This window comes from Prunus persica, chromosome G3, assembly GCF_000346465.2.
Source record: "Prunus persica cultivar Lovell chromosome G3, Prunus_persica_NCBIv2, whole genome shotgun sequence".
Taxonomy (NCBI): Eukaryota; Viridiplantae; Streptophyta; class Magnoliopsida; order Rosales; family Rosaceae; genus Prunus; species Prunus persica.
In genome coordinates, this window is record NC_034011.1 from 166,453 (window position 1) to 192,529 (window position 26,077).

The 26,077-nt window shown below is 38.5% G+C and overlaps 5 protein-coding genes across 8 annotated transcripts; 2 read left to right on the top strand and 3 right to left on the bottom strand.

Annotated features, from left to right (window-relative positions):
* On the top strand, positions 42-3,060 carry LOC18788100 (protein S-acyltransferase 18). Of its 2 annotated transcripts, none has more exons than XM_020558991.1 (9): positions 42-465; positions 564-677; positions 787-1,116; positions 1,202-1,270; positions 1,346-1,417; positions 1,554-1,682; positions 1,765-1,845; positions 2,007-2,177; positions 2,291-3,060. In XM_020558991.1, the coding sequence occupies exons 1-9, from the start codon at positions 418-420 to the stop codon at positions 2,798-2,800; spliced, it is 1,524 nt and encodes a 507-aa protein (XP_020414580.1). In that variant the 5' UTR covers positions 42-417; the 3' UTR covers positions 2,801-3,060. The 2 variants fall into 2 exon arrangements, with proteins under 2 accessions (XP_020414580.1, XP_007221476.1); XM_007221414.2 differs by having other exon boundaries at positions 43-465; positions 2,297-3,060.
* On the bottom strand, positions 3,392-7,686 carry LOC18788011 (probable polygalacturonase). Of its 2 annotated transcripts, none has more exons than XM_007221417.2 (7): positions 7,428-7,686; positions 6,526-7,087; positions 5,727-6,047; positions 5,235-5,355; positions 4,983-5,157; positions 4,766-4,836; positions 3,392-4,354 (listed from the first exon to the last, which is right to left on the bottom strand). In XM_007221417.2, the coding sequence occupies exons 2-7, from the start codon at positions 6,541-6,543 to the stop codon at positions 3,657-3,659; spliced, it is 1,404 nt and encodes a 467-aa protein (XP_007221479.1). In that variant the 5' UTR covers positions 6,544-7,087; positions 7,428-7,686; the 3' UTR covers positions 3,392-3,656. The 2 variants fall into 2 exon arrangements, with proteins under 2 accessions (XP_007221479.1, XP_020416641.1); XM_020561052.1 differs by lacking the exon at positions 7,428-7,686 and adding an exon at positions 7,236-7,307.
* On the top strand, positions 9,598-11,395 carry LOC18788014. The gene is made up of 5 exons (XM_020559687.1): positions 9,598-10,165; positions 10,283-10,330; positions 10,421-10,478; positions 10,596-10,886; positions 11,008-11,395. Exons 1-5 carry the CDS (start codon positions 10,101-10,103, stop codon positions 11,131-11,133), a joined length of 588 nt encoding a protein of 195 aa, XP_020415276.1. The 5' UTR covers positions 9,598-10,100; the 3' UTR covers positions 11,134-11,395.
* On the bottom strand, positions 11,519-19,242 carry LOC18788040 (protein translocase subunit SecA, chloroplastic). Its single transcript, XM_020559686.1, has 20 exons — positions 18,582-19,242; positions 18,214-18,286; positions 17,805-18,011; positions 17,301-17,404; positions 17,002-17,181; positions 16,661-16,879; positions 16,203-16,316; positions 16,001-16,114; positions 15,598-15,765; positions 15,206-15,381; positions 14,567-14,633; positions 14,292-14,438; positions 14,119-14,214; positions 13,966-14,034; positions 13,698-13,799; positions 13,366-13,617; positions 13,195-13,262; positions 12,719-12,836; positions 12,071-12,310; positions 11,519-11,965 (listed from the first exon to the last, which is right to left on the bottom strand). Exons 1-20 carry the CDS (start codon positions 18,993-18,995, stop codon positions 11,813-11,815), a joined length of 3,081 nt encoding a protein of 1,026 aa, XP_020415275.1. The 5' UTR covers positions 18,996-19,242; the 3' UTR covers positions 11,519-11,812.
* LOC18787997 (protein transport protein SEC23-2) lies at positions 19,844-25,758 on the bottom strand. 2 transcript variants are annotated; one of them, XM_007221490.2, is made up of 6 exons: positions 25,474-25,758; positions 24,399-24,910; positions 22,230-24,050; positions 20,949-21,065; positions 20,773-20,844; positions 19,844-20,656 (listed from the first exon to the last, which is right to left on the bottom strand). In XM_007221490.2, the coding sequence occupies exons 2-6, from the start codon at positions 24,879-24,881 to the stop codon at positions 20,519-20,521; spliced, it is 2,631 nt and encodes an 876-aa protein (XP_007221552.1). In that variant the 5' UTR covers positions 24,882-24,910; positions 25,474-25,758; the 3' UTR covers positions 19,844-20,518. The 2 variants fall into 2 exon arrangements, with proteins under 2 accessions (XP_007221552.1, XP_020414817.1); XM_020559228.1 differs by having other exon boundaries at positions 24,399-25,311; positions 25,474-25,757.

Genomic DNA, 26,077 nt, shown 5'->3' on the forward strand with positions numbered 1-26,077 from the left:
AGGGTCAGGGTCAGGGTCAGGGTCAGGGGCAGGGTTTTTTAAGTCAAGGAGCGCGCTCAAACTCCCAATCCCAACCCAAGTAATAATATAGAAGCCCACGAAAGAAACAACGGAACGGAGAAGTGAGGCCCCGCATTGCATAGGAGTGGGCCCCCCACGCCACACAAACTTTAGGACTAATTATAATTACCGAGAGGGAGAAGAAGGTGATGGGAGTGGGGCCAGCAAATTTCAAATTTCAAAAGCCATGCCAAGCCACCATAGTCGACCGTTGAGATAGTGTGAGGTAAACAAAACAACAAGAAGAAGAAGATTGGGATTAGAAAGAGAGAGAAAGTCAGTCAGTGTTTTTGTTTGGAGAAGAAGAGCATTCACAATTTGCAAATTAGCTAGTGTCGTTGTTTGTTGGTAAGACAAATGAATAGGAGACGCCATGGCTGGCAACGCCCTTTCCACCCTTTGCAGGTATTTTCTTCCTGTTTTTATTTTTCTGGTTTGGTTTGGTTGCAGACAAAGACCTCTATCAGTCTATCTAAAACAAAATGCATTTGAATGCAATGCAGATTGTGGGAATTGCAGTTTACAGTTTTCTTGTGGTGTCCTTCTATACATTCTTTGGACTTTTCCTGGGAAACAGAATAGCCGAAATCACAGTCACCACAATCTTTTCCTTTGTGGTACTTTATACTACTCTCTACTCTTCTCTTATATACATACCTTGCTCAAGTTTATATCAATATTAGCTTAAGCTCAAGTTGACATCTGAATTCTCATATTGAAATTCAGGCTGTTTCAGTCATGTTCCTGTTCATAAGGTGCACAGCCACTGACCCAACTGACAAAACCAGCCTTAGGAAGAAGAAACCTAAAGCTCGCAAAGGCTATCCAAAGCTCAATTACGGGTTCATTTTGGGGCAGATTATAGTGAGGTTCTTTAGAAGAATGGAGAGAAAGATCCTCAGGACTTTCATAAGGAGGAGGTATCTCGATCCGTGGAAGACCGGCGCTCAGTTGGATCCATTGCTCCCATTTCCCTTTGTCCTCATGAAAGAAGACGCGGTCTCTCCCGATTTAAGGGAAGACGACATCTCCTTCTGCGCACTCTGCGATTTTGAGGTAAGGTTACGAGCTTATCTCACTCTCACGTCAGCGCACGGGCACACATTGATTTCGTATTTCTATAATATAATTCTATTTTCAGGTGAAAAAACACAGCAAACACTGCAGGACCTGCAACCGTTGTGTTGATGGCTTTGATCACCACTGCAGGGTGAGAAATCCTATCCTTGTTTGCTTCGTATTCATTTTGAGAACACATTCAAATTCAATTGTTTTTCTTTTCCAGTGGTTAAACAACTGCGTCGGGAAAAAGAATTACACCACATTTATTCTCCTCATGATTTTCGTTCTGTTATTGGTAAGTTCCATGTTTTGTCTCTTTGGCTTCTTTGAGAATTAAAACTCAGTCAACAAGTTGAGATTTCAATCTGTTTGCTTCACCTCTTGTTCACCAAGTCCATGGTATAAAAAAATTACTGCTTCTGCTGACACAGCTAATCATAGAAGGAGCAACTGCAATTGCAATATTCATCAGGTGCTTCGTAGATAAAAATGGAATAGAGCAGGAGCTGAAGAGGAAACTCTACGTAGACTTCCCAAGAGGCGTTCTTGCAACGATATCGGTAGTTAGTTAACGTTGTCTCAACTTTCCATTGCAGCAATCTTCACTCATATACTCATTTTAACTTCATCAAAATCTTGCAGGTCTTGCTAACTTTAATGATAGCTTATGGTTCAGCAGCAATGGGACAGCTTTTTTTCTTTCATGTGGTTCTAATACGGAAGGTACTTCGCAATTCTAATCTGCCAATAACCCAGCACTCCTTTTCGTTTGCCAATTGCCAGTTTCACAGTAGCATTGTAGGGTAGTATCTCATGAGGCGAAATTGGTAAAACCTGCTCCACCTTCTCACTAAAATATTGTGCACAATATATTCCTGCTGCAGGGAATGAGAACATATGACTATATCCTGGCAATGAAAGAGGAGAGCCAATCTATAGAAATGGATCCATTTGATGATTCAGATTTCTCCTCAGACTTGAGTAGTGATTTTGATTCACCTGAAAAGCCATCATTCATATCACGGTTTATATGCAGAGGACGAGGGGTAACTCAGGTACAGTCACATATCTTATACAGGCATACAGCCTTCCATAATTATGTTTCTTCAGATTTGGGAAGGCACACAAGTCCATCTGCCTAACTTATTGTATAAATTGACATTCCAAGTTTCAGAACACCAGAAGGCTGTCCATAAGAATTGACGGAGATCCTCAGCCGTCCACCTCAACAGTGAAACAAGGCTTCCGTGTCAGCATTGACCCGTGGAGACTGATAAAGTTGAGCAAGGAGAAAGCACTGATAGCAGCAGAGAAGGCCAGAGAAAGGATTGTGAAACAGAAGCCTCCTACAGAAGAGGATCCACTGAAACCACTACCATTGGAGACAAAATGTGGACCACTCACAGATAAAAACACGGCCACAGCAGGATCAGGCTTAACACCTCTTATATCCAAAGGGTGGATGCCAGGGTCACCCGGAAGGTTTCCAAGCCCAAGAAGGCGGTTTTCTGGTTCATCAACAATGTTCTCTGGCATTGTACCATCGCCACAGCAAAAGTACAGAAACAATTTTGACTTGAAATTGACAGAGGTGTCCAGAGAGCTGGAGACCTACATCTCAAGGCAGGTTCTATGTTCTGTTATAAAGAAGGACGGTACTGAGGCATCCCCAAGATAGGGAAGGGGTGTTAAAACAAAAATCTAGATTCTCAGCCTTTGAGAAGAATCATTCATCGCCTGTGTGCTCTTGATATCATATGTGGATTTCTTTTTCGGAGACTAACGTTTACATGCATTGTTAAAATTATTACACCACCCATTGAATGTAACTTTTGTTTTTGTTTTATGGTAAATGCCCATTCAATGTAATTTTACTTCCATGGAAATGCAAGTTGATGGTATACATATTGCCCTGCATCAAACTGAAATTTCCTAGAATTTGGCTTCATCACCAAGCTCGTGTGTGCACAAAGCTTTTTTCTGGAGTAGTCAGCAGTGTTATTTTATTTAATGTTTAACATTTGTATCTGTTAGTGTTCAAGAAGAATAGATCCTGAAGTACAATAAAATCACTATTGCTGGAATGTTGCTTCAATAAAGTTGAAGAAATTTGCCTTTAATATTATGTTAGTTCTCTGATCATTTGGATGGTAATGAATATGACAACATCACATTTGCAGATGAGATGCACCCTGGACCCGGCAACATGAGAAGTGCTTTTTGTGTGTGTGTGTTAATTTCTTTCCATTGTATAACTTGAAAAGCAAGAGGGAAAAAAGCGTGTTTTGAAATTACAAAATTTTTCTATTTCCAATTTATGACAAAATCACTCAATTATTTGTTACTGCACACAAACTTACAAGATATACTCATTCTCTTAGTACCATCCCGCAAGGTACAAACCACAAATTGGCAACTCCACTCAACTTCTTATGTCGCGCAATTATATCCTCCAGCTATGTAATTGGCTGTTGCACTGAGAAATGGCAGGAATCGATTTTTTTCAACATTCACAGAAGGCAACTTTCATGAATCTACCAAGACAGAAACTGAACACCTTTGTTTTGATTACTTGAAATCCATATGTGATCAGATAGATAGTAACAATCCAAGTAATGCTCAGGGGAGATTCTCTCCTTGAGAGGCTCACAAGTTTCTGGAGAAACTAAGTCAGAATATCCTTGAATAGAAGAGCATTTCCATGGAGACTTTGAGGTCACATTAAGGGTAATATTGGATAAGCAAATGTCCAGAAAAGTGTCACCTTCTAAACCCTCTAGGAGACCTGCAGTTTTGATATTCTTTCCTACGAAATCTTTAAAAGTAATTTGCTCTATAATAGGGAGGGCATTTGGGTCATAAAACTCATCTGGGTGCTCCCCGTAGTGACTGGTGAACCTTATAGCTATATCTATACCATCCAAGGTCACGTTCGATACAAAGATATTTTTCACATAGCCGCCCCTTCCTGGGGAGGTCTTTATTCTGATACCTGTCTTAGAATTGAAAAAATGGAGGTTTTCTGCATGAACTTCTGACACACCTCCAGACATCTCACTTCCAATTGCAATTCCTGCGCTTGTTTCAGTTTTCCCAGCAATCCTACGAATGATTATGTTTCTACTGGGACGACCATATGAAATACCATACTCATCCCATCCACTTTTGATCGCTATCAGATCATCACCAGTGCTAATATAACAATCTTCAATGCAGACATTATCAGAAGAGTCTGGATGCATCAAAATGGACGGGTAAGAACAAAATTGTTTGCTTATAGTTTACAACTACTAAACGAAGCTAAAACATAGTTTAAAATTGACGCAGTTGGTCAGGAGTGAAAGTGTATTATGTGCTTATTTGACACTAAGCAATTTTCAAGTGGGAGAATGAGGAATCCACAACAATGAAAGATACGCCAGTATTCACATTTAAGGGTAAGGATCAACATTTGATCCACGCATGCAAAACTATTAGTGTTTTGCTCTATAAGCGTTTACAAACAACCATGAGTGGATTTTGGGACCCTTCAGGTTTAGACAGAGTTATATGACAAGACCAACCATGAGTAATTCGTATATGTAAATGAAACAAGAAAAAGAAATGTTATCTTCACATAGAAAGGGAGATTTTGGTGATTCACCTGGATCAATCCCATCCGTGTTTGGTGACTTTGGAGGAGCAATGATTGTCACATTCTGGACAGTTACATGGCTGTTCATCCAGAAAAACAGTCTCAACTCTCCCTCTAATTCATAAAAGCTTCCCTTTTTCCTTAGTTTTAATATGATACTGAAAACACTTGAAATCTACCAAACAAGGAAGAAAAATGTTATTCAATCCTTGTGGCTAAAACTAACCTGCAATATACAGGGTGAATGGTCCAAAATGGTGAATTTAGGAAGGTCAGGTTTGAGATCACAATCCCAGTTGAGTTCATCAATTCCACCAAATGGGGCCTTGTGTAATTCAGGGTTTTGTTATGGAACCAATTCCACCAGATGCTGCCTTGGCCATCGATAGTCCCATTATCACCTGCATGAGGAGAACAGCAACATCAATAAATCAAGCAAAATGCACATGTGAGACGATTCTCATCTTATATTACCAACCTGTTATGATAACATCCGTCAAATTGCGTCCATAAATGAGACTTTGATGTCTTCCACCTATCAACTCCCTTCCTCGACCATATGATGGTAAAGGTTCAACAACTGGCCAGTCATCAGAGTTCTGGAACATTCCAGAAGAAGTTACTTAGTATTATGAGCTAAAATATTAGTCCTGTGCCCACATGGTCATGGCACTACCTTACCGAACTTGGAGCTCAACTCTTATCCGGAGATTGAAAATAGTTACCCTTTGGGACTAGCAGTAATGATTACATTTCAGACAAGATCTCTCTGGTATGGACAATATTCTATCTGTGGGATTGTGAATTAGGTTCTTACAGTACATTGTATTAAGGAGCCTATTTTAGATTAATTGTGGCCAAAACGAATCAAAAGAGGGCGGACAAATGTATCCAAAGAGGGCAGATTGCAATTAATCAGCCAAAGTCTTTATTGCATCTTTTAACTTTTGGAAAGAGGGTGAAAGATTACCGTTGATCCAAGAATTTCTGCATCTTTATCCAACCACAAGGTTAGATGGCTGATGAGATGGAAGCTTCCTGTCAACCACCGGCCAGCTGGGACAAAAAGCTTGGCCCCACCCTTGTCTGTGAAGGAATTGAGATAGAAGATGGCATTCTGAAAGGCTTTTGTGTTGAGAGTGACCCCATCTCCAACAGCGCCAAATTCAGTGATAGTGACACTGTGAGGTCGAATTTCTCCTGTGTTGGCCCGTTTGCTGCAATGTGGACTGCCCTTGACAGCCCATGGAGCACCACTGAACAATGCAAGTAGGAGAAACACATCCACCAGCTGAAACATGTATTTATTTTGGACATAGATTAGTGCCAAAGCTGGTCAACTATAGAATCTGAGTGTTCAGCCTTGATAGGCCTTTTGATATGCAGTTATTGGTTTTAGTCAGGGTATGTTGATCTAGCAGCGCAAAAGGCCAAGGAAAAAAAAAGTAAGGCAGATGTACAACAATTTGAGATGGAAAGAGCCTGATTTTTTGCATTTTAGGACACCAAGTTGTAAATTTCAAGTTTTTAGATTACAGAGAGACCATCTATGCTAAATTAGATCTTGGCATTTGTTCATATTTAATTGAGCCAGAAACCAGATGAATCAAGTCTCTCTCTGATACATGCTACTAATTAATCCAAGAACATCATGTTTGTTTCAAACTCTAAACAAAAGTAGCAACCATTTTGAGAAAGAAAAAAAGGAAAGGGAAATTTTATATAACCAGAAGAAGGGAGAAATCAAATGATCTGTAAAAGTAACTCACAGTAGAAGATCTCCTCATATGATTGAGATCTGCTTTTGCCGTTACAGCCAAAGCAGCTTGAGAAAGCCTGTGTCCGCCTCAGCTCAATCTCCTTGCTTGTGATCAAACAAGCAACAAGCAAAGGCAGAGAGACGAAAAGGAGAAAGCTTGAGAGGGTTGGTTAAAAATGAAATGAAAGATCAAACTGAGAAGATCACGGGCAATAGGTAAAATAGGCAAACTAAGCCAAACAGGCAAAGCAAGTGTGTGAGAGAGAGTGACTAGATGGGTCAGGGAGAAAGCCACCACCACCCACATAAAATCATTGAAAGTGACCGTTGCTGCCCGCCAAAAATTAAGCAGTAGGTCCCCTATGCTTTTGTTGACTTGAGCTTCTCCAATACGTCACTTTCTCCTTCTCTGTGTCAGAGACTCAAAGCAGAGCAGTAGCAAGTTTTGATGAAAACTGGAGGCTACCCAGAAAAGAAAAGGAGGCTGGGGTGTTGTGCTTCTGATTCTTAGTATATTTTTGGGAGCACCCACGCCCACTGTGTCACTGACACTGGCTTTTTCCTGATTCCTGCTGAACAAGAGGGAAGAGAGAGAGAGAGTTTCAGAAATTCATCATCAAGAATAAAGCTTAATATCTTGGCATGGTGATAGATGGGCTCTCTGTCATGCTCATGCACATCTAAATTCATGTGACAAACTTAGAGGATCATTGAATTTACCAGTCAAAGACTGAGAAATTAAATTCCATTTGTTTGCTCATGAATGATTTTCTCTTTTGAAAAGTCTCTCTCTTTTTCTGTTGGCGTTGTTGTTTCTTGTAGTTTTTGTCTGTACTTGTAACAAGTAGTAAATAATATAAACACAGTTCATAGCTTTTTTTGGGAGTTTAAACTTTAATTAGAGTTTCATACCTGCAACGTGCGACATCGGATACGAACAAAAGTCAGGCTACAAGCCCAGGGATTGGGGTATTAGGCTGGTGGTGGATGCCTGCTGGACCTGGACCACCGCATGCTGCTGCTGCCTACTGGGGTTTTTGTTTTCGATTTTGATTTTGATTTTGATTTTTTTCAGGGCAACAAATACTAATTACAAATAAAGATTACAAGTTACAAGACCAAACAACGTGATTCGTTTGGCGGATTAACCAAGCAAAACCGACATACACTCTCCTTTTGCTTGCCACTTTGCCATTGCTCACGCTCCTCATACTCTCTTGTCTAATCCTCATTTCCATTTTCACTTCCTTTATTTAAAACTTGTGCTTCCTGCAATTGGACCCAATTGAGATTTTGACCTGGAATTTATTATCTTTTTGTTCATAGTTTGAAAATTAATTTTTTTGTAAACATTTATTTTAACTCACAAGAAAATAGTAGTTCAATGGTTTATATGATTAGTCTGGCCAAACAAAATAGGTTTATATGATTAGTGAATCAGTGAAAGAAATTAAGTAAAAATTAGGGGCGAGTACAATTCGGTTTGGCCGACTAAATTGTAGTCACACTTTCGGTTCAGATTGGTTCCCTTGAACTTGCGTGATGTTAACAGAGCCAAATCACACCCTTTTTGGTCCATTCGTCAGATTTGTCCATTTCATGTTTTGCTCGGAGTGTAGAGGCAGGGGTTTGGCTGGAGAGGTGAGATTTGCTCAGATATGGAGTGAAAGACACTCTATTTTGAGGAGTGAGATCAGTTCTTAGATCTACGATGAGGATGAAAGAGTTGAGATATAGATGAGAGACATGAGAGAGGGTGAGGCATGCCATTTGCACTAGGGTTAGGAGAAAAATATGATTGTATATAAGGGGATACTAATACTACTGTAATGTTTTTTTTTTAAATGGGTAGGGACTGGTTCTGTTCGGTTTTCTCAATCCTAGGAGAATTGGTTCGGTTTAGTTTGAATATAAACATAGACAAAAGTTAAAATAAAAACCGAACCAAACCATCCAGTTCGGTCAATTTTACCAATTCACTCTTTTTTTTTTATTGTCCACTCCTAGCAAAATCAGAAACAAAACAAGCTACCAAGACAGCAATCACATTTTCACTGTCTGCAGAGTCTCATATCATTTACGTTTTCCAACTCTTAAATCATGATTCATAACACAAGGCTTAATAGATAATTTTTCATATATTTTATTCGATGAGTTTTCCAGTTATTATGTATATAACCTTCTGTCACTTGAGGAGGTTGTTATTATTATTATACATTAAATATTATATGTTAAGGTATCAGACAAGCATGCCAAATTGAATTATTCTTAATCCTTCCTAACAAGGTAAAGTAAGTGTTTAGATGAAGCAACATAATTTGACTTGTGTATTATGTTTATATGTAAATTTTATGTGCATTATTAATCCATCAAGTAGTTGCAGTACTAGGAATTCATAGAAATTTAAGCCATCAACTAAGACTTGAGAGAAAAGAATTGTCCAAAAAAAGGGGGACAAGGTTCAAGGCCCGGACAAGAGAAAGAGACAGAGAGGGAAGTGTGGTCGTAATCTGTAGCATTCTGAAAAAGGGCAAGCAGAGGTTTCCAAAGTATTGAGGTATCCTATGCCACATTAGCCCAAGCAAAACACAACCAGTGAACAAATTGGTGGTTGTAAACTTTAAAGCATGATATCAATGTCTGTCATTTGACTCCCACCGCATGAATGCTAGCTCAGCTCACCTACTCTTTTCATGATTTACCATCTCTTTCTCCTTAACTTACGTTGTTCAAGTCTTTCCACTGATGTCGACTTGCATAATTGCAACACTTTCTTCCCTCTTTGAGAAAAAAAAACATTAATAAATGACAATCAATTCATAATTGAACTTGTTGCGTATAAGGGCGCTAGAAGCAGGCAAAGCAAGGAAATTTGTCATTAACGTGAACCTTAGTAATGGCAATGCATAATGCCATTTTGTTATGAAAATGTCATCTTTTGTTAACATTTCTTCCTCATATGAGAAAACTTCTGTGGAGGCTATTCTTATCATGTAGTAGTATCAAGTGATAGTAGAATCCAGATACAGATGACATGCATGCAAATTTTAATGACTATCTTTTATTTTTTCAACACATGTTATCTTTTTTATTTTTTTGGATATAAGTGATAGTCTAAATTACAGGGGAGAGAGGTTTCTCACACGCACAACCAATATGCATGAGATTCGAACCTGAAACCTGTCTACAAGTCAAAGCCCTTTTACAATTTTTTGACATTTCACAATTCTTTTTCCGCACTCACAAGACTGCGAGAAGGCTAAAAACTAAGGGTAAAAATATCCTTACCTTTCCTTTTTGAACTAATAACAACACTATGAGCTGAGATGCGGTATTTTTAGCCTTTAGATTTTCTTTCCGAAGATGTAGAGGATTCTGGGCCCGCTACCGCTAATTTGGTGCCTTTTGTTGGTCTCCAATATCTCTGAGTCTGTAGGCCCAACGCTTGGCGCTTTCCACTGGGGCATTGAATTAAGGCTTATGGCACCCTCAGTATAGAATTTCGCTTCTTTTTCTTTTCCGTTTTGGTAAAGACGTTGAGCAGGCTGGTTGAGGTCTTTCATCAAGCAGGCAGTGTGCGTAAACATGCCACCCAGAAACAAAGACTCTAAAGGGCGCATCATCAACGCTTCCAAGTCTCAAGACCAAGAGTACGTGGGTCCTTACCTTGGGTTGGGTTGGGTTGGGTGTGTGGCCCTTTTGCGTTCCAATTATTTTAACGACAAATAGGTTGTTAACTTACTTAATCTCTGTTTCTTTACATGCAGTTGCTATGAAGGGGAACGTCTCGATCGTCTGTTCCAATCAATTCAGAGGTTACGTTATGTTATGAACTTTGACTGATACAATATTATCCATTAAAATATCTAAAATATTAACTTGAATGCTATTTTTGTTTTTCACAGAAAGATAGAGTCAGCAAGACTTGATAGCAATTGTTTACCCGAAAAGATGTGGTTCAAGGTTTGTATAATTGGATTCAGATCATCATATCATATATGTATGCTTGATTACGTGTTCGTGTTTGATCATTCATAATAAACTGATACCTTTTTTTTTTTTTTCTGTATATTTTTGTAGCAACAATTTGCAATAGGGGTGAATGAAGTCACTCGTGTCCTTGAACGCATGCCACCAGTGACACCAATGGTGGCGCCAAGCTTAGCTTCTAATCGTACTAAAGCACCATACATCGGGCTTCAGGCTGTTCTGATAGCTTCTGATTGCAATCCACGATGGCTGTCAAAGCATCTGCCAAGCTTGGCCCTGTCAAGGAAGGTCCCCTTGATCTTTCTCAAAGATAACAAGGGAGCTTCTTTAAGATTGGGTCAACTTGTTCAACTTAAAACCGCCATTGCCATTGGAGTTAAGGTAAACTATAGTCTATATATATGCCTCTCTCTGTCACTTCAAACCCCTCTTACTTAGACTTCTATTATTTTGTGCTCCAACTCAAAAGCATTTCCTTTGAAACATTCTAAATTGTCTGCAGGCCAAAGGAAATGCCATCAATCAACTTATTGAGGAAATTCTCCGCGGCAATACAATTCAACTTGGAATTGAACGCCTCAACTCGACTCCAATGCTTACAACAGCACATGGACAAGTCCAGAGATGAGCCTCCTTTCCTTTTTAGATGTTGAAGAAAGCAGTCTTTCCTTGGTCATGTTCCAGTGGCTTGTCCAAATAATCATATGAATGACTGACTGTGTAGTTAACTTGTTACATATTACTTGCCATTTCTTGAATTACTTGATGTCTGGAGGAATCTTCAATTTCATAGCTCTACAAGGTTGTTTCACACTTAAACCATTTGTGCGGCTAGTGGCAACCAAAAGGCCAGGAGAACTTCTTAATGCAGTACATTCATTACTTGAAAACCAGATTGAAATCGCATTGCCTGTTGCCCTTGATTCCGTGGAGTCCAAATCCAGTACAATCAAGATCCTTCCCTAATTTCGTCAGCACTAAGCTAATCAAGCCAATGAATGGAAGAAATACAGTAATCTTACAATTTCTTCTCATTATGATTAACAATGTACTTGCATCCCACACCCAAGTGTTACAACAAATTTTTCAATCTTTGGTCCACCTTTTTGTAATAATACAGTAGATAAAACCCCATCCCCCTTTTTCTATTTTTAAGAAAATGTTTTAGAGATTTTACACCCCGACTCCAAAATTGTACTTCACAACAAATTGTACAGTAATATATACCAATCAACATAATGGAATGATGCTTCCATCTCTGGACCTCTTCCTTTTGAACTTCTGCAGGGAATAACCGTGTGTAGGTTTCAAGCACTAGATTGTGGGGTCGCAGCTGCTGAAGAAGACTCAATGGCGTTAACTGGATCCGGGTTATTATTACCCCTACCATTTGTGACAACTTCTGTTGAACTCTTATTCTCTCTTTGGTCTTGATCCTTCTTTACAAGCACCGGTTGAAACTGCCAAATAATAAAACACCGAAAACAAAATCAGAATTGAAAATTTGGTATGTTTGACCAACATGTTTCTGACGAAAAAGTTATAAGTGTTGATTTAATACACACCTGGTAAATGGAATATATAACATTTCTTCTTATCTGTGCCATCATCTCCAAGAAAAGATTATAGCCTTCAAGCTTATATTCAATAAGTGGATCCCTTTGTGCGTATCCACGTAATCCCACAGCTTGCTGAACGAACTTAAGTGCTTGTAAGTGCTCCTTCCACAAGCGATCAATATTGCTCAAAACTAAGAACCTTTCAGCATCCTTTGTCAAGCCTGGTGCTTTGCTCTCGATAATATCCTGATACACAGATCAAAAATATCAGGAACTGATACCATGCAGAACACAAATTAGCAGAATTATATGCCTCTCAGAACATCACTATCAAGCCTAGTTTGCAAACCCAAGACTAGTCTTAACAAAAGATGGCAATCAGTTGTAGGACTTGGTGTGCCATTATGCATATTCAACTTCGGAATGGTCACAAAACTAACTTCTCAAAGAGCTACTCACAGTTCTCAGCAGCAAGTTGTGATTATCTTATATGTCAGAGTATTCATTCATGGCTCACACATTTAACAGAATCGTAATCATAATTAGCATAAGCTTCCCCATCTAATTATAATGAAACATCACTCCAAGTGTGCTGAGATCAAAAAAATCCCAATAATCTGGAAATGTCTTCTTACGGAAACTTATTATACTGACCCTTTTCTGCAAATATGCTTCACGACCACGGCGACGAAGGTAGTCCTGCAAATCCTCGTAACTTGAACACTTGCTCCTCAGCAAGTCTGGTGTCAAATCATTCAATAGGTAGCAATATCTAAAGCCAAATAAATATGTTGCCATTAGAAATCTTTTAAGAGCCAAATCAAACAAGGAGATAAATCATAGAATTGACATAAAAAGAAGATTTTTCATGCATAAAGCAACCTTCATCAAGAAAGTAGGAATTCGCATAAAAAAGTCATATATATAGAACTTAACAAAACTCTGGCAGTTACAACAATTTAAATAGTTAATCTTCTTTTATACAGTAATAGGTTTTCTGAGAGAATTTAAAAACTCAGCATTCTGTAATTGCATGGTACGATAAGAAAGACATGATGCACCATGATTCGTCCGACAATCTTTTCTTTACAGTTTTTGCACAAGCACAGAGATTGAAAGATGCAACTTACTGTTGAAGTTTCTTGATGAGCTTCTCAAGATCCCAGCTTTCTTTTGAAGCATCTGAACCAATATTTGCCTATTTATAAACAAAATGATTTCACAGACCCAAGAATCAGATACGGACATCTTTATAAAAAACATATTTTTTTATAAAAAAAAAAATTGCTTGGCCCACATACCTCCAAGATATCATCCATTGTTAGTTCAGCATATTCAATTATAAGCGATTGGAGATTGTCAGATTCAAGGGCCCGTCTTCTTTCTGTGTAGACACGGTCTCTTTGGCTGTTTAAGACTTCATCAAACTCAAATAATTGCTTTCGGATGTCAAAAAAATAATTTTCCACTTTCCGCTGAGCTTCATCTAGTGCTTTGGTCAGCATCTTGGACTCAATTGGTAGGTCCTCAACTCTAAAAGCTCTCATTAAACCCTACATGTTGCAAAAACAATCGTCTGTTAACAGGCCTACAGCAGCATTAGCAATTAGAAACCCAGAATCAAAGTTTAAACCTGAATACGGTCTCCACCAAATATACGAAAGATGTTATCTTCAAGACTTAAGAAGAAGCGAGAACTTCCAGGGTCCCCCTGCCTGCCAGTTCGACCACGCAGCTACATAGATACAAATTACTAAAATCAATTTCGAGGCATGCTCTCTGGCAGGAAAACTCTTATGTCTAAAGCATGTTGAGAAAACAAGGAAATTCAACTGAAAACAAGTCATAGAAGAGCCTGAGCTAACTGAAGACAGTATAACTAATCTTTCCAAAACCTAAACCTGATTATCAACTCGGCGAGATTCATGGCGCTCTGTCCCCACAACATGAAGCCCACCAGCTGACACAACCTGCAGAAATGTAGAAATATAAAAAACATAATCAAGACTGATACAGAGAGTTGGAGAAAATTTATTTCGTGGAACGAAACTAACCTTCTTCCTTTCTTCCTCTGTGTAGACCTTGTATTCTCTAACAATTTCTAGAAAGGCACTCCGCAGTTTGTCTATGACTGGATCCTGAGCAGGGGCCTAACAAATGCAAAGATTTAGTCATCTCCAACCAGCAGTATAAGGAGAGAAATTCCAGATAAGCGTCAAAGATTCACCTTTTCACAAGAATATGATAGACGCTCCTCTGCTTCAAGCTCAGTTAATGATCTCTGACCCCACGTGTCAACAGCTAACTTTACAGCTTCCTCAGCCAACTTGGTCTTTTCATTGGACAGTTTGCACGGAAATAGGTTTTCATTCACCTGGAAAAGTCATTCTGAGTTTCAAGATAATAAAATCATTGAACAATGCGAGTTTGTGTTTATAATATCTGAACTTTTGTGCCTAAAGTAAAACAAATTACAGATCAGGACAAAAAGGAAAAACACACCTTCCATGTTTTCTTTGGGGGAAGTTTTTTCACTGACACATAACCGCCTTCAGTTAGCTTAACAACTCTGCAAGAAAATTATAAGCAGAATGAAATGTATGTTTAACCGTAGATAATTTTGAAAAACAAAAACAAAACAAAAGCCTGAGGAGTATTTGAAAATAAATTATTATAATTGCCAGAATACAAGACCCCATGCAACAGACTCAAATAAACTCTGGTAATTGATTCTTCCTTTAATGCAAGTTATTCTCAATACTCTAAAACATGTTTCCTAGGCATTGATCAACAGACTATGTTTGTCCTCTGTTATGTACTATTTCATTTTCATTTAATGGAAGTATGTTTCTTATGAAAAAAATAATAAGAAAAGATCTGAAGACTCTAAAGTAGAATGGAAGTAAAATGTTCAATGTTGAAATAATATTTGATGTTTATTGAATTTTTAAGAGCTAAAGTCCTAGTAATTGTTTTCTACGACTAACAATCTTCTAGGCGGTATTGATGTCTGGTAAACATTTAAGTCCAAGTTTCCAACATGTTAAGCACTAGGAGTCCAGACTGGATGTCTAATGGTGTAAACTTTTACAGGAAAAATAAATAAAAATAAAAATATTCTTGAAGCTCAGATGATGATACCTTGGCATAAGCATCTCCCGAAGCTTCAACCTGGCCATAAATTCAGCATTCCCCCCAAGGATAATGTCAGTTCCTCGACCTGCCATATTGGTCGCAATGGTCACTGCCCCTAGACGACCACTTTGGGCTACAATTTCTGCTTCCCTTTCCACATTTTCTGGTTTTGCATTGAGAACCTACATAAAAAAATAAAAATAAAAACAAAAATACTAAATTTCCTCTCACAAAGGACATATAGTATTCTACAGTTTCTAAATAAAATTATCCAAAGTTAGAGAAACAAAAATCATTTAAAGATTAACTTCACTCTCAATTGTACATCAAATAATTTAATTATATGTACAAAATCCCTAAGTAATGAACTTAAACCATAATGACAGAGGAGACCACACCTCATGGGGAATTCCAACTTCTTGCAACTGCTCAGACAACGAGTCACTCTGCTCAACACTAGTTGTGCCAACAAGTACAGGACGACCTGTCTTGTGCATTCTAGAAATCTCTACTACAACTGCCCGCCATTTTCCTGTAGTTGCCCTGAAAACTACATCGGACTCATCCTGAGAAAGAGATTGAAGAGATGATGAGAAACTTGAAAGGCATTGTACCCAATTATAGTAAAATAAACCATCACCTCTTATGCAAATCTACTTATATTTTTTATACAAGGTATTCAAACCTAATTATTAAACCAATTATATATGAGAAATGGAAATAAGAGTACATATTTGTAGTACAATTTTTACAGCCTAGTATCATCATTTTATAATGGTATGCTAGAACAGTATAGCATACCTTTCTAATCATAGGCTTGTTTGTTGGCACAATTGTAACTTTAAGCTTGTATATGCTTTCAAATTCTGTGCTTTCAGTTGCTGCAGTGCCAGTCATCCCACAAAGTTTCGGGAACTGTACAGGTAAATTAATTAATTAATTTCAAGAACATAAATTTCTAGAGATGCAACACTTATTGAGATGAGAGATAGAATGCTCCAACCTGGAGAAAGAAATTTTGGTAGCTAATTGAAGCCAGTGTTACAGTTTCATTTTGAATTGGCAGACCTTCTTTTGCTTCAACTGCTTGGTGAAGTCCATCACTCCATCGCCTCCCCTAAATGACAAATAACAAGCCACTATAATCCTGCCCCGTGAGAGATTAACAAATATAACCTTAATGTTTGCCACAGGAAAGTCAATATACTGCAAATTGCAAATTTTATAAGATAACTCTACATGAAAAATGTTTTCTGATACGTGGAAAGTGTTAAGAGTAAAGACCAGAATAGGCTAAAAGGTTAATTAGCTGTATATTAGTTGTAATAGCTACTAGTATAGTTGACTTTTATACCTTCCTTATTTGTACCTATGGCAATTAGTTTATATACCACTATTAAAAAGGAGATAATTATTTTGCCAACTTCTAACAAAAATTAAGGAAAAAAATGCACTAATCACCTGCATAACTCGACCTGTAAACTCATCAACAATAAGAACCTCTTTGCCACGAATGATATAGTTTACATCTCTAAGAAAGAGTTCTTTCGCTTTTATTGCATTCAGAACATAAGATGCCCACTGTTCTCGGGGATCATATAAATCTTTTACACCCAGAATCTCTTCAGAGTCTTCATAACCCTGTTCTGTGAGCAGAACTGTTTTCTGCTTTTCATCCACCTGCAACAAAAAGCTCGGTAAGAATATAACTAGAACAACTAATTTACCATTAAAGGCACCTAGAATCTATGAATCCTTTCAAATAGAGAAACTTCTGCTTTCAAATAATACAGCAGTCCTACAGTGTAATGTATCTCTTGCTCAAAGACTGCGGCAATCTTTGCAGCTTTATAATACCGATCACTAGGTTTTTCTGCAGGTCCAGATATTATGAGAGGTGTCCTTGCTTCATCAATGAGGATGGAATCAACCTCATCAATTACACAGTAGTTGAAGTTCCTCAAGACAAGCTCCTCAACACTCTGTACATATGAAGAAATGCATTCAGCTAGAATAATATAGTTAAACATCAAATGGATTGAAATTATTCACAACAAAGTAACATAAGACGGAACTAGCAAATAAAGCAAGAATTACTTTCCGTGGCCAGATTATCTCTCAAGTAATCAAAACCAAGCTCACTGTTGGTAACGTATGTGATGTCACATAAGTAATTCTCCCTTCTTTGTTCACTTGTCATATTCTCTGCTCACGGAAAACATCCAGTTGTTAGGTAATTATTTCAATCTTAATTAGAAAACAAGCAATATGTAGAAACAATAACCAGCAACAATTTTCAGTTTACACCCGCTCCTAGAAAAATTTCAGTAAACTTGCAAACAAACAATAACTGACCAAGAACTAGGCTCTAAATAATATTTTCAATAATCTTATTTTTGAAAAATTAAGTTCCAGAATATTAAAATGAAGTAGACTGGGAATGATTAGACTTTCAAATTGCAGGAAGAGTGAGGCATCAAGCACTCAATTGATCAATTTCCAAGTTTCTAGGAGCTAGTCTTGCTCCTACATATCAACCAATAGAAAATGGATATAGAAGGAAACAGAATGCAAGGTACAACAAATATATAAGAACGAGACATACGCTGGATTAGGCCAACCTTCAATCCAAGGAAACGAGGAACTTGACCAACCCACTCACAATCCCGCCGGGCCAGATAATCATTGACAGTAACAACATGAACACCTTTTCCAATTAATGCATTCAAATAAGCTGGTAAGATAGCAACAAGGGTTTTTCCTTCTCCGGTTCTCATTTCAGCTATTTCCCCCTTATGAAGAACCATGCCACCTAAATGATCAAAAAGTAAGATCCGATAAGTGAAGGCACAATCATATACATATTTTAGCACAAAGGTGGTTTTCCTGTTGCGACAATGAGTGATGTAAACAAAGATATAATAGCAGGAGCTTAATTGAATGCTCATTCAACTATCTTGACGGGAAGGATTGAGCAAGATTCGGATAGTATGCAGAGAGTGAAGGATATCTACCTATGAGTTGGACATCAAAGGGACGAAGGCCTAAAACCCTCTTCGAAGCCTCTCTTATGACAGCGAATGCTTCCTGAAATGGTAGTGCTTCTTTGGTTATAAATATACTGAAAGCAAATATAGCACTTCAACTATAAATGAAAAACTAGTATGTAAGCCACAGTTACACCTTAGAGGAATTGGTTCGATCATTCAAACAATCATCATTAAAATAGTTATCCAACAACAACAATTCAGTAGCATCCCCAGACTGAGCAATAAACACATTCAAAAACACAAAACCCATGTTTAATTACCATGCTAGAGAACACCACAAAGTGAGAATAGAAGATATAATAAACGAAGCAACAAAGTTTCAAAATGCTCACAGGTAAAAGAGAATCCAAAGACTCGCCCTGCTTGGCACGTTCTTGAAAGAGCCGTGTCTTTTCTCTCAGCTCAGAATCGGAGAGTGCAGACATCTGAGCTTCCAAGCCATTGATGACAGAAACGGTGGAAGCATACTGCTGCCTCGTGGACTCGCCAGTGTCAGTCCCTTTGAAAATCCCACCTAACAAACCTCCCAACGAAGCCACTGCTTGCATTCGTCGCCTTCTTCGACTTGCCATTCTTGATGTTTTGGGCATTTGAAAGGTTTTTCCACCGAAAGAAAAGGTACCCAAGTGGGACTTTTTGAGGTCTAGGAGGGTATGGGAAAGCTTAGAAGAGCACAGGGGTGACAGTGAAACACAAGGGTGATGATGCTTCACCAGAGGAGACTCACACAGATGTGTCGCCGCCATTATTCCTTCCGGCTATGAAGTCAGGGATTCAAATTTCCTGTCTTGAATTCACAACCACTTGAATATTGAAAAAGGATGAGTTTCATTTCATGCTGTCTCTGTTTTGAAAGAAAAGCCCAGGATCCAGAGGCTTGTTCTCGAGTATGAAACGAGAGGGGATAAGGTGAGTGAGGGGGAATTTACGTTTAGTACCCAGAAAGAAAAAAAAAAAATTACAGAACATGAAGACAAAAACCGGTTTTTTTTCTTCTTTCTTTCTCACAGAAATACACGTAGTTAGATTACATAGATATTAGAGGAGCAAATAATAGACAGCAATTAGAAAAAATGGTTGTAATATTGTTTAGGGATCATATTAGCTACTTGGAATCATCTTCATCAAGTCAAGTAGAGATCTTAGCTCGTAATTTTTTAAGTGACGGTTATACCATCGCCCTCTCCGCCCTCTAGAAATATTTGGTATCTTGTCATTCATATCGTCTGACTTTTTGGAAATCATTAGCATTTAGCTAATTCATATCCGAACCAATATAGAAGAAATTGAGCATTTGTTTAATCTAATTCAATCTAGACATAGGCGGATCTAGGCCAATCCAATATCATTACAATTTACTAGGATTAAATTGATTTGGATGGTCGGTTTTAATAACGACGGAAAAATATACATGCATAAATGTTTTAAAACCTAATTCAATCCCAATCTGTGTTATCATGTCGATCATGGAATTTGTGAATCTAATCTAGTCCATCAATTTATCACTCTTTTTGGTCAATGAAAATTGACCACAATTGGATTTGATCAGTCGGTTTGGAGGAATAGGATATTTAAAACAAGAAGCAAAGATATTACTAGTGATCCTTAGCTACATAAATATAAATTGAGAAGAAGACCTAGATAATATCAATTCCTCAAATGACGATGGAGCAAACAGAAGAAACTACTGAGAAAAGGAAAAGAACAAAGAGATGAGGAAACAAAACAAGAGAGAAGAGCAATTATCCAAACCAATCATATCTTCTCAAGACATGTACTGATCCAATAATTCAATGCTAAATTTTGTGAGTGCTCGACATGGCCATGTAGTTCATCATCATCAGCAGTGAGGATGTTTCACCTTCGATTTGTCCTACTACCAATACCAGTGGCGCCTTTGATACAGTTAGGACATCAGTTCTCTTCTTTGCATGAAGAGAGGAGTTACAACAAACAGAGAAATCACTCAAGTCCAATACCTTTCTTTTTTCCATGAGTACATAAATAATCCATTATTCACTATTAACACCTCCTTTTGCCTCAGCAGCATAAAATCAACTACTGGATGATGTTGATGGTTCATCACATTGATGATGACGGGAGCTATATCGCTTCCTCTCAAGAAACATCTTAACTACAATTTCCTCTAACAGTGAAAACGAAAGAAGAAGAAGAAAAATTCCTTTGCCACAATTTCCTCTGATACAACTCCCAACGCTACATTCTTGAAGCCGCATTATGCCAACAAGTTTAACAAAGTAAAGATCACCTAGCTTGGTTCTGGAGGCACCACTCTCAAGCTTCGTACCCACTCACAGAAGCTAGGCTCGTCAAAATTGAGAAAGCTGCTTTTCAGCTTTGTCCGCTGTTCTGTTGTCAAAGTTCGTAGCTGCGGGAATCTTGCCTCCTGCAATACCAATATGCAACAGTTAATTTGTGATTCACACCAAGGTATGTAGGAAACCATTTAGGATTGTGGAGAAAACTAGCCACATTCACCCTGTTTATTGCCTCCACCCTCACCTGCTCATAAGGAGGATCCTTGTGTGCCGGTATGAGCCGCGATACAAAATATCGAGCCTGAGAGCTTCCTTCCTGTTTCACAACCAAACCATTAGGTTCATCTTCATTGCTTCTAGGCATAGAAAAAGGCAGAGGAAATTGACAAGGAGCAATGAAAGACTATAGAAAGGAATAACCTTGAATGAAAGGATCCGAGGAGCTGGAAACCGCAACTCGGTGAGCTCTTCAGCTAATGTCCTGCAAGCCGCTAATGCAGCTGCACTTTTTCCTTCATCAGCAGCAAGTTCAGCACCCTGAATAAACCAGTTAAAAAGTGTTTAAGGTGAAAAATAAGAAAAGAATAAGAGCTGAACATATCAATTATATTTCTGAACAGAGAGACTCAAGGAACAAAAGAAACCAAAATTTGAGTTCAAAGACCCAGGAATGCTCTTAGTGATGCTCAAACAGATGTCAAAAGCTCAACAATACATACATTTCCAGTTTATGGTCATCGTATGAATTCTATATCACACCAGGGTCGCACACCCAGCCTTTATTATTTTTTCCTATTCCTTTTGAGAAAAAGTTTTTATTACAACTTTACTTTTGTTTTGTGCAATAAGGAGGAACAGCCAAAGCCAAAAACCCTCAAGCTCTCCGTAAGAGATATAATGCTCATAAAGAAGTCAAATATATGCTCTTTTCCCATAGGAAATCCACTTCCTCCCTATTCTGTTAATTGTCTGAATTAAAACAGTCCAATAAACGACGGTGACTGAAGATCATCGCAGAGTAATCATCTTCTTACTAGCTCAACTCCCCAAAAAAAAAACCCGTACCCAAAAAGTAGTAGTTTCTAGGTCAATCTCCCACAACACTAAACAATTGCAAGTTGGTCCAAACGTGTAGTGAACGAGCAATGCAGGAAAAAAAAAAATCTGAATACTTTCATCATCATATTTAAATAAAGACACCAATGTACAGAACAAGAGATGAACATGCACAAGTCTTCTTTTCAGAGCATCTCACAAGTATTATTTTTCCCCGAGGCCACAAACGAAGCAAAAATCTGAACCTTAGTAGGCATATTATTAGCCTCCAAATCATCTTACAAGTATCAAAAACAGGTCATCAAGATTTTCTAATGAGTAAAAGAAAATGATTTAGAAAATTCCAAAATTATGAATAGTGATACAACTGTCACTGCATGTGACCGCATTTAGATTCTGCACTTACATATAGTACATAAGTTCATGTATCAGAGGCAGAGAAAGTATTTCTGATATTTTTTTAGGCATTGATAGTAATAATATTTTTCAAGGTAAGCCCAAATATGTCAGAAATGACAAGGTTTTGGCCCTTCTCGTTAGCAAAACAAAGCAGTAGGAACAAGAAAAAAAAAAGGGGGGGAAACACGCAAAAGGCAGATAGATGCCACACAAAGAATGACAATCATATGAGCAGAAAGGACATACCAACCAAATGAAGACATCTGTGCCATGATCAAGAACAACTGCTGCATCTGACTGCATAGCAAGGTCATAAGCTGGCAGTTCCTCAAATGTTCCCCCTTCCCGATGCATTAGACAACGAGGCGCTACTATTCGGAGTGAGAGATCAAAGGATGCATTTAAAAACAAGTTCCGCAATACAGATCTCTCATCTTCATGGCCAACAATACTTCCCAAAAGTGGGCCTCTTCTTAGATGAAACAGGAGCTCTGGCAATAAAGAGACCTCCTTTGGAAACCGATAATGCTTTGACTTTGGTGCTTGAGAACCAAATTTCAGAGCAATATCTTTAATTCTTTCATCTATTGTTGCTCGCATATCAATTGCATCAGAATAATTTTTAGCTCGCAAGAGAGTCCTCTTCGCAATAAGAACTGCTGCCACTTCATCTTGAACACTTGCAAGATATGCTGAAACACTATCAACTGTTGGCAATCTAATAGTAATTACTCTTGATATATCCGCTTGATACACATTTAAATACTGTATTGTAAACTGGAAGTACACATACTCAGTCATAATGTCCCTCTTATTTTCCAAGGAGAGCGAGAAGCTCTGTGTCTCTTCAACACTAAGCATTTGTATGTAAAGAGAAGTGTCATTTTTGAAGGTTTCATGAGTGTCCATATGTGCCTCTTCACCAGGACCCACGACTTGAGTTATGAGAATATCATCGGAACAACGTATTGCCAAGAACCCACGGGAGCCTGCTGCCCTGGTAGATGCCCTTTGCAAGTTCACACCAAAGGCTTCCCCAAAGTCATCATGGAGAACAAAAACGCCCCCAGAAGCTTTTGCAAGAGGTTGCAAAATAGGTACTCTTACAGGGCATGTCCCAGCGCATAGAATGTCAACTACTGTATTGTGTCGGTGTGCCTCGTGACCCAGATGCTCCATCCATTTCAAAGCAGTCTTTTCCATATGAGGATAATTTGGGTGACTGAAAGAATGAGGAACAGATCCAGGACCATATGTATTAGGGCCACCAGCACAAACAATGATTCTGCTATTACCTCCAGACCTTTTAATTACTCCTCGAGACATTTCTCCTGATGGCCCTTGAACTATAGCAAGAGCAACCTCGACTGCCGTGCCCAGGCACCGATCTCTAGAAGCTTCTGGAATCTTCAATTTGTATGGCCTCAATGATGAAAATATGGCATGTGCTACGGGCAGTGAAGCATGCATTGGAGACAAGTATATACCCGTTCCATATATCAATGCCTTCAAGGAATCCTGACTTGGTGATGTCTCTCCTGGAAGCACATCAGCAGATGCAATCGATTCCTCTGAAAAATCATAAACTGATACTGTGCGACCATAGAGTATTATTCCAATTCTTGTTGTTGGGGGAAGTGAATCGACAAAAGCATGCAAGGAGCTTTGTAAATCCCAGAGATGTGGTTCATCCAAACACTCATCTATGACAAGAACAATAGGTGCAGACATTCTTGAATCAGAAACTGGGATAAAACCGGGTCTATTGTTCCCAGTTTGAACATAATCAACCATGGGAGATGACAACTCTGGAAAATTACAAAGATCTTCCTTGCTGGGAGCTATGTATTCGCCCTCACTTCCATTCAGCTCTCGGCAAATTACACACTGCCACTGACCTGAGCCTAGTAAGATATTGCAGTAGATATTTGCATAAGCTCCGCAACTGTGGCAGCGATGAGGATCACGTTGTATTATCTGAGGAGCTGGTGAAATCTCCCTTCCAGGTGAAACCAATGCCCCAAAACCCAAACTGGGTATATTTGCTTGTTTCTTCTGTTTCAACACCTATACAATGGATAGGAGAAAGGTTCAATTAATTTTTAACTATGTAGGGGAAGAAAATAAAATCTTTTCAAGCATAAATTATTGCGAAAATGAGATAAAGAATATATGATTACACTACACAGATATGGAAATCTAACATGTCCTTACAGAAACACTTATTATGCATGGGTGGTGAAAGAATCTAGAGTTTTTAAGTTTAAGAAAGTAAAAAAATCAACTCAGTATATATATAGATATATGTATACAAATGTGTGTGTGCGTGTAACATCATCCAAAACACGCTACATTACTTAACAAACAGATAGTGAAACCATGAAGGTTGGAAACCAAAGAGAACAATAAAGATACCTTATGAGCTGAGAATAGGACATATGGTGATTCTCCAACAGACGCTATATCATCCTCTGTAACATTAGAAAGTTCATGCTGCAACTCATGTGACCCATTTGAAAAATTGAGGGGCGAAGATGTTGGCAAAGATGAGCCCGGGGAGAAAGCAACTGGCTGAGGAGTTGCAGGTGAAGCACGAAAAGGCACAGCAGCAGGCCGGACAGGGGAAGTAAAGACAGGAGGTCCAGGTGGAGTACTCAAATGAGGAATAGGGCTGCCAGTTTTCAACCCATTAGCTGGTGATGATGCATTTGGGGTTTTGAGTGATGGAGAAGGAGCTTGATCCTGTTGAAACCTTGGCAGAGGAAATCTGGGAGCTCCTGGTGTAATTAAAGTTGGTGGAGGTATGGAAATTTTCTCGGGGTCAGGCGATGTTGTGTCTGGGTGTGAGGGAGTGATAGAGACAGAGTATCCAATGGAAGGCTGCCGTGGATTAGCCATCAAAGATTCGACACTTTCTCTCTTGAAAACTAAAAAAGCTCAAGAACCCAGGATCGATAATTACAATTTAATAAGGAAAAGCAGCAGCAAATTATGTCGAAACCCAGTTGAAGAAAGTGAGGGCTTCGAGTTTGAAGGCAAATTAAACGAGTAATTCATATAAATTGAATTGAAGGATGATATGAAGCAGTGTGAAAAGTAGATGCACACATGGATCTTATTGAAACGCAAAGATTTTGAAGAAAGTATAATCAAATTGGAGGACTTTGATAAGCAAAAACCTCCTAGAACCCCAGTCCAAAATTAAGAGGAAAATGAATGAAATGGAATGGAATGGAATTTAGGGCAACACGTTACTGGGTACCGATCATTTTACAGTAGAAGCTTCTTCTCACTGCTTAGATATCCGCTCTTGTACACAGAAGTCAATCTAAGACAAGGAGAAATTCACAATTGTGAATTGATTCAATTGGACTTATCTATGAATGTAAACGTAATCAGGGAAAGGATCTAGGGTTATATAATACACTGAGAATCGGAATTCAGCTGGAAATAAATCAAGAAGCAAAAAAGAAATTATAAATTGGCGTACCTGAGCCTGACGCTGAGAGAGAATTGGCGAAGACTCGAATGAGGAGGATTGATGAGACAAAGAATCTGAGGTTTTTTTTTTTTTTTTTTTTTGAAACACAGAAAAATCAAAGACCCTCTTGACTTGAAGAAGCTTTCTTTTCTGTCCTTGGCCTTTGCCCCGTGTTTTTCTTAATATTTTTTTCTTCTTATATATACGTTTTACGTTTTAGGAGGATTTGGACATGGAAAATTGGGAACCCATTTGCGATTTTTGGCAATTTGGGCAAATGTGCGGTAAAGATTTTTACCTTAACGATTTTTGTCACTGCCTTGCATGCTTGGCACCGCTTCTTGTTTTGATTGGAAACAACCAACTCATATAAGCCAACGGTGTTTCATGACGTGGCCATCCAACGACGTCGTAGCTTAGCGCCCGCTTTTGTAAACCAAATTACTAGCAGACACCAATTCCTCGGCTCAGTGACTGACTGGCTCTAGTATATAGCTGGATTACGCTCATGTTTTTGGCATGCTCCAACTTGGCTGCAACTTGGCTGTAAGTAAAACGAGTTAAATTTGTTGATGTCCAAAAATGGGGTCAACTTGAAGTAGGTCTAGGGTTG

What these genes read in the sequence shown, in the direction of transcription:
- LOC18788040 (XM_020559686.1), bottom strand. Translation starts at nt 18,995, where the DNA reads ATGGCGGCGACACATCTGTGTGAGTCTCCTCTGGTGAAGCATCATCAC. An exon ending in TGAGAGATAATCTGGCCACG is followed by an intron (nt 17,182 to 17,300) that starts GAAAGTAATTCT and finishes TCATATGTACAG; the next exon opens with AGTGTTGAGGAGCTTGTCTT. An exon ending in CTCATCAAGAAACTTCAACA is followed by an intron (nt 12,837 to 13,194) that starts GTAAGTTGCATC and finishes ATTTGGCTTTAG; the next exon opens with ATATTGCTACCTATTGAATG.
- LOC18788100 (XM_020558991.1), top strand. Translation starts at nt 418, where the DNA reads ATGAATAGGAGACGCCATGGCTGGCAACGCCCTTTCCACCCTTTGCAG. An exon ending in GCCCTTTCCACCCTTTGCAG is followed by an intron (nt 466 to 563) that starts GTATTTTCTTCC and finishes AATGCAATGCAG; the next exon opens with ATTGTGGGAATTGCAGTTTA. An exon ending in TGATTTTCGTTCTGTTATTG is followed by an intron (nt 1,418 to 1,553) that starts GTAAGTTCCATG and finishes CTGCTGACACAG; the next exon opens with CTAATCATAGAAGGAGCAAC.
- LOC18788011 (XM_007221417.2), bottom strand. An exon ending in CAGAAATTCTTGGATCAACG is followed by an intron (nt 5,356 to 5,726) that starts GTAATCTTTCAC and finishes GGAATGTTCCAG; the next exon opens with AACTCTGATGACTGGCCAGT. An exon ending in GACGGATGTTATCATAACAG is followed by an intron (nt 5,158 to 5,234) that starts GTTGGTAATATA and finishes CTCCTCATGCAG; the next exon opens with GTGATAATGGGACTATCGAT.
- LOC18787997 (XM_007221490.2), bottom strand. Translation starts at nt 24,881, where the DNA reads ATGGCTAATCCACGGCAGCCTTCCATTGGATACTCTGTCTCTATCACT. An exon ending in CAGATGTCTTCATTTGGTTG is followed by an intron (nt 21,066 to 22,229) that starts GTATGTCCTTTC and finishes TGGTTTATTCAG; the next exon opens with GGTGCTGAACTTGCTGCTGA. An exon ending in AGGATCCTCCTTATGAGCAG is followed by an intron (nt 20,657 to 20,772) that starts GTGAGGGTGGAG and finishes TTGGTATTGCAG; the next exon opens with GAGGCAAGATTCCCGCAGCT.
- LOC18788014 (XM_020559687.1), top strand. Translation starts at nt 10,101, where the DNA reads ATGCCACCCAGAAACAAAGACTCTAAAGGGCGCATCATCAACGCTTCC. An exon ending in TCCAAGTCTCAAGACCAAGA is followed by an intron (nt 10,166 to 10,282) that starts GTACGTGGGTCC and finishes CTTTACATGCAG; the next exon opens with TTGCTATGAAGGGGAACGTC. An exon ending in CCATTGCCATTGGAGTTAAG is followed by an intron (nt 10,887 to 11,007) that starts GTAAACTATAGT and finishes AATTGTCTGCAG; the next exon opens with GCCAAAGGAAATGCCATCAA.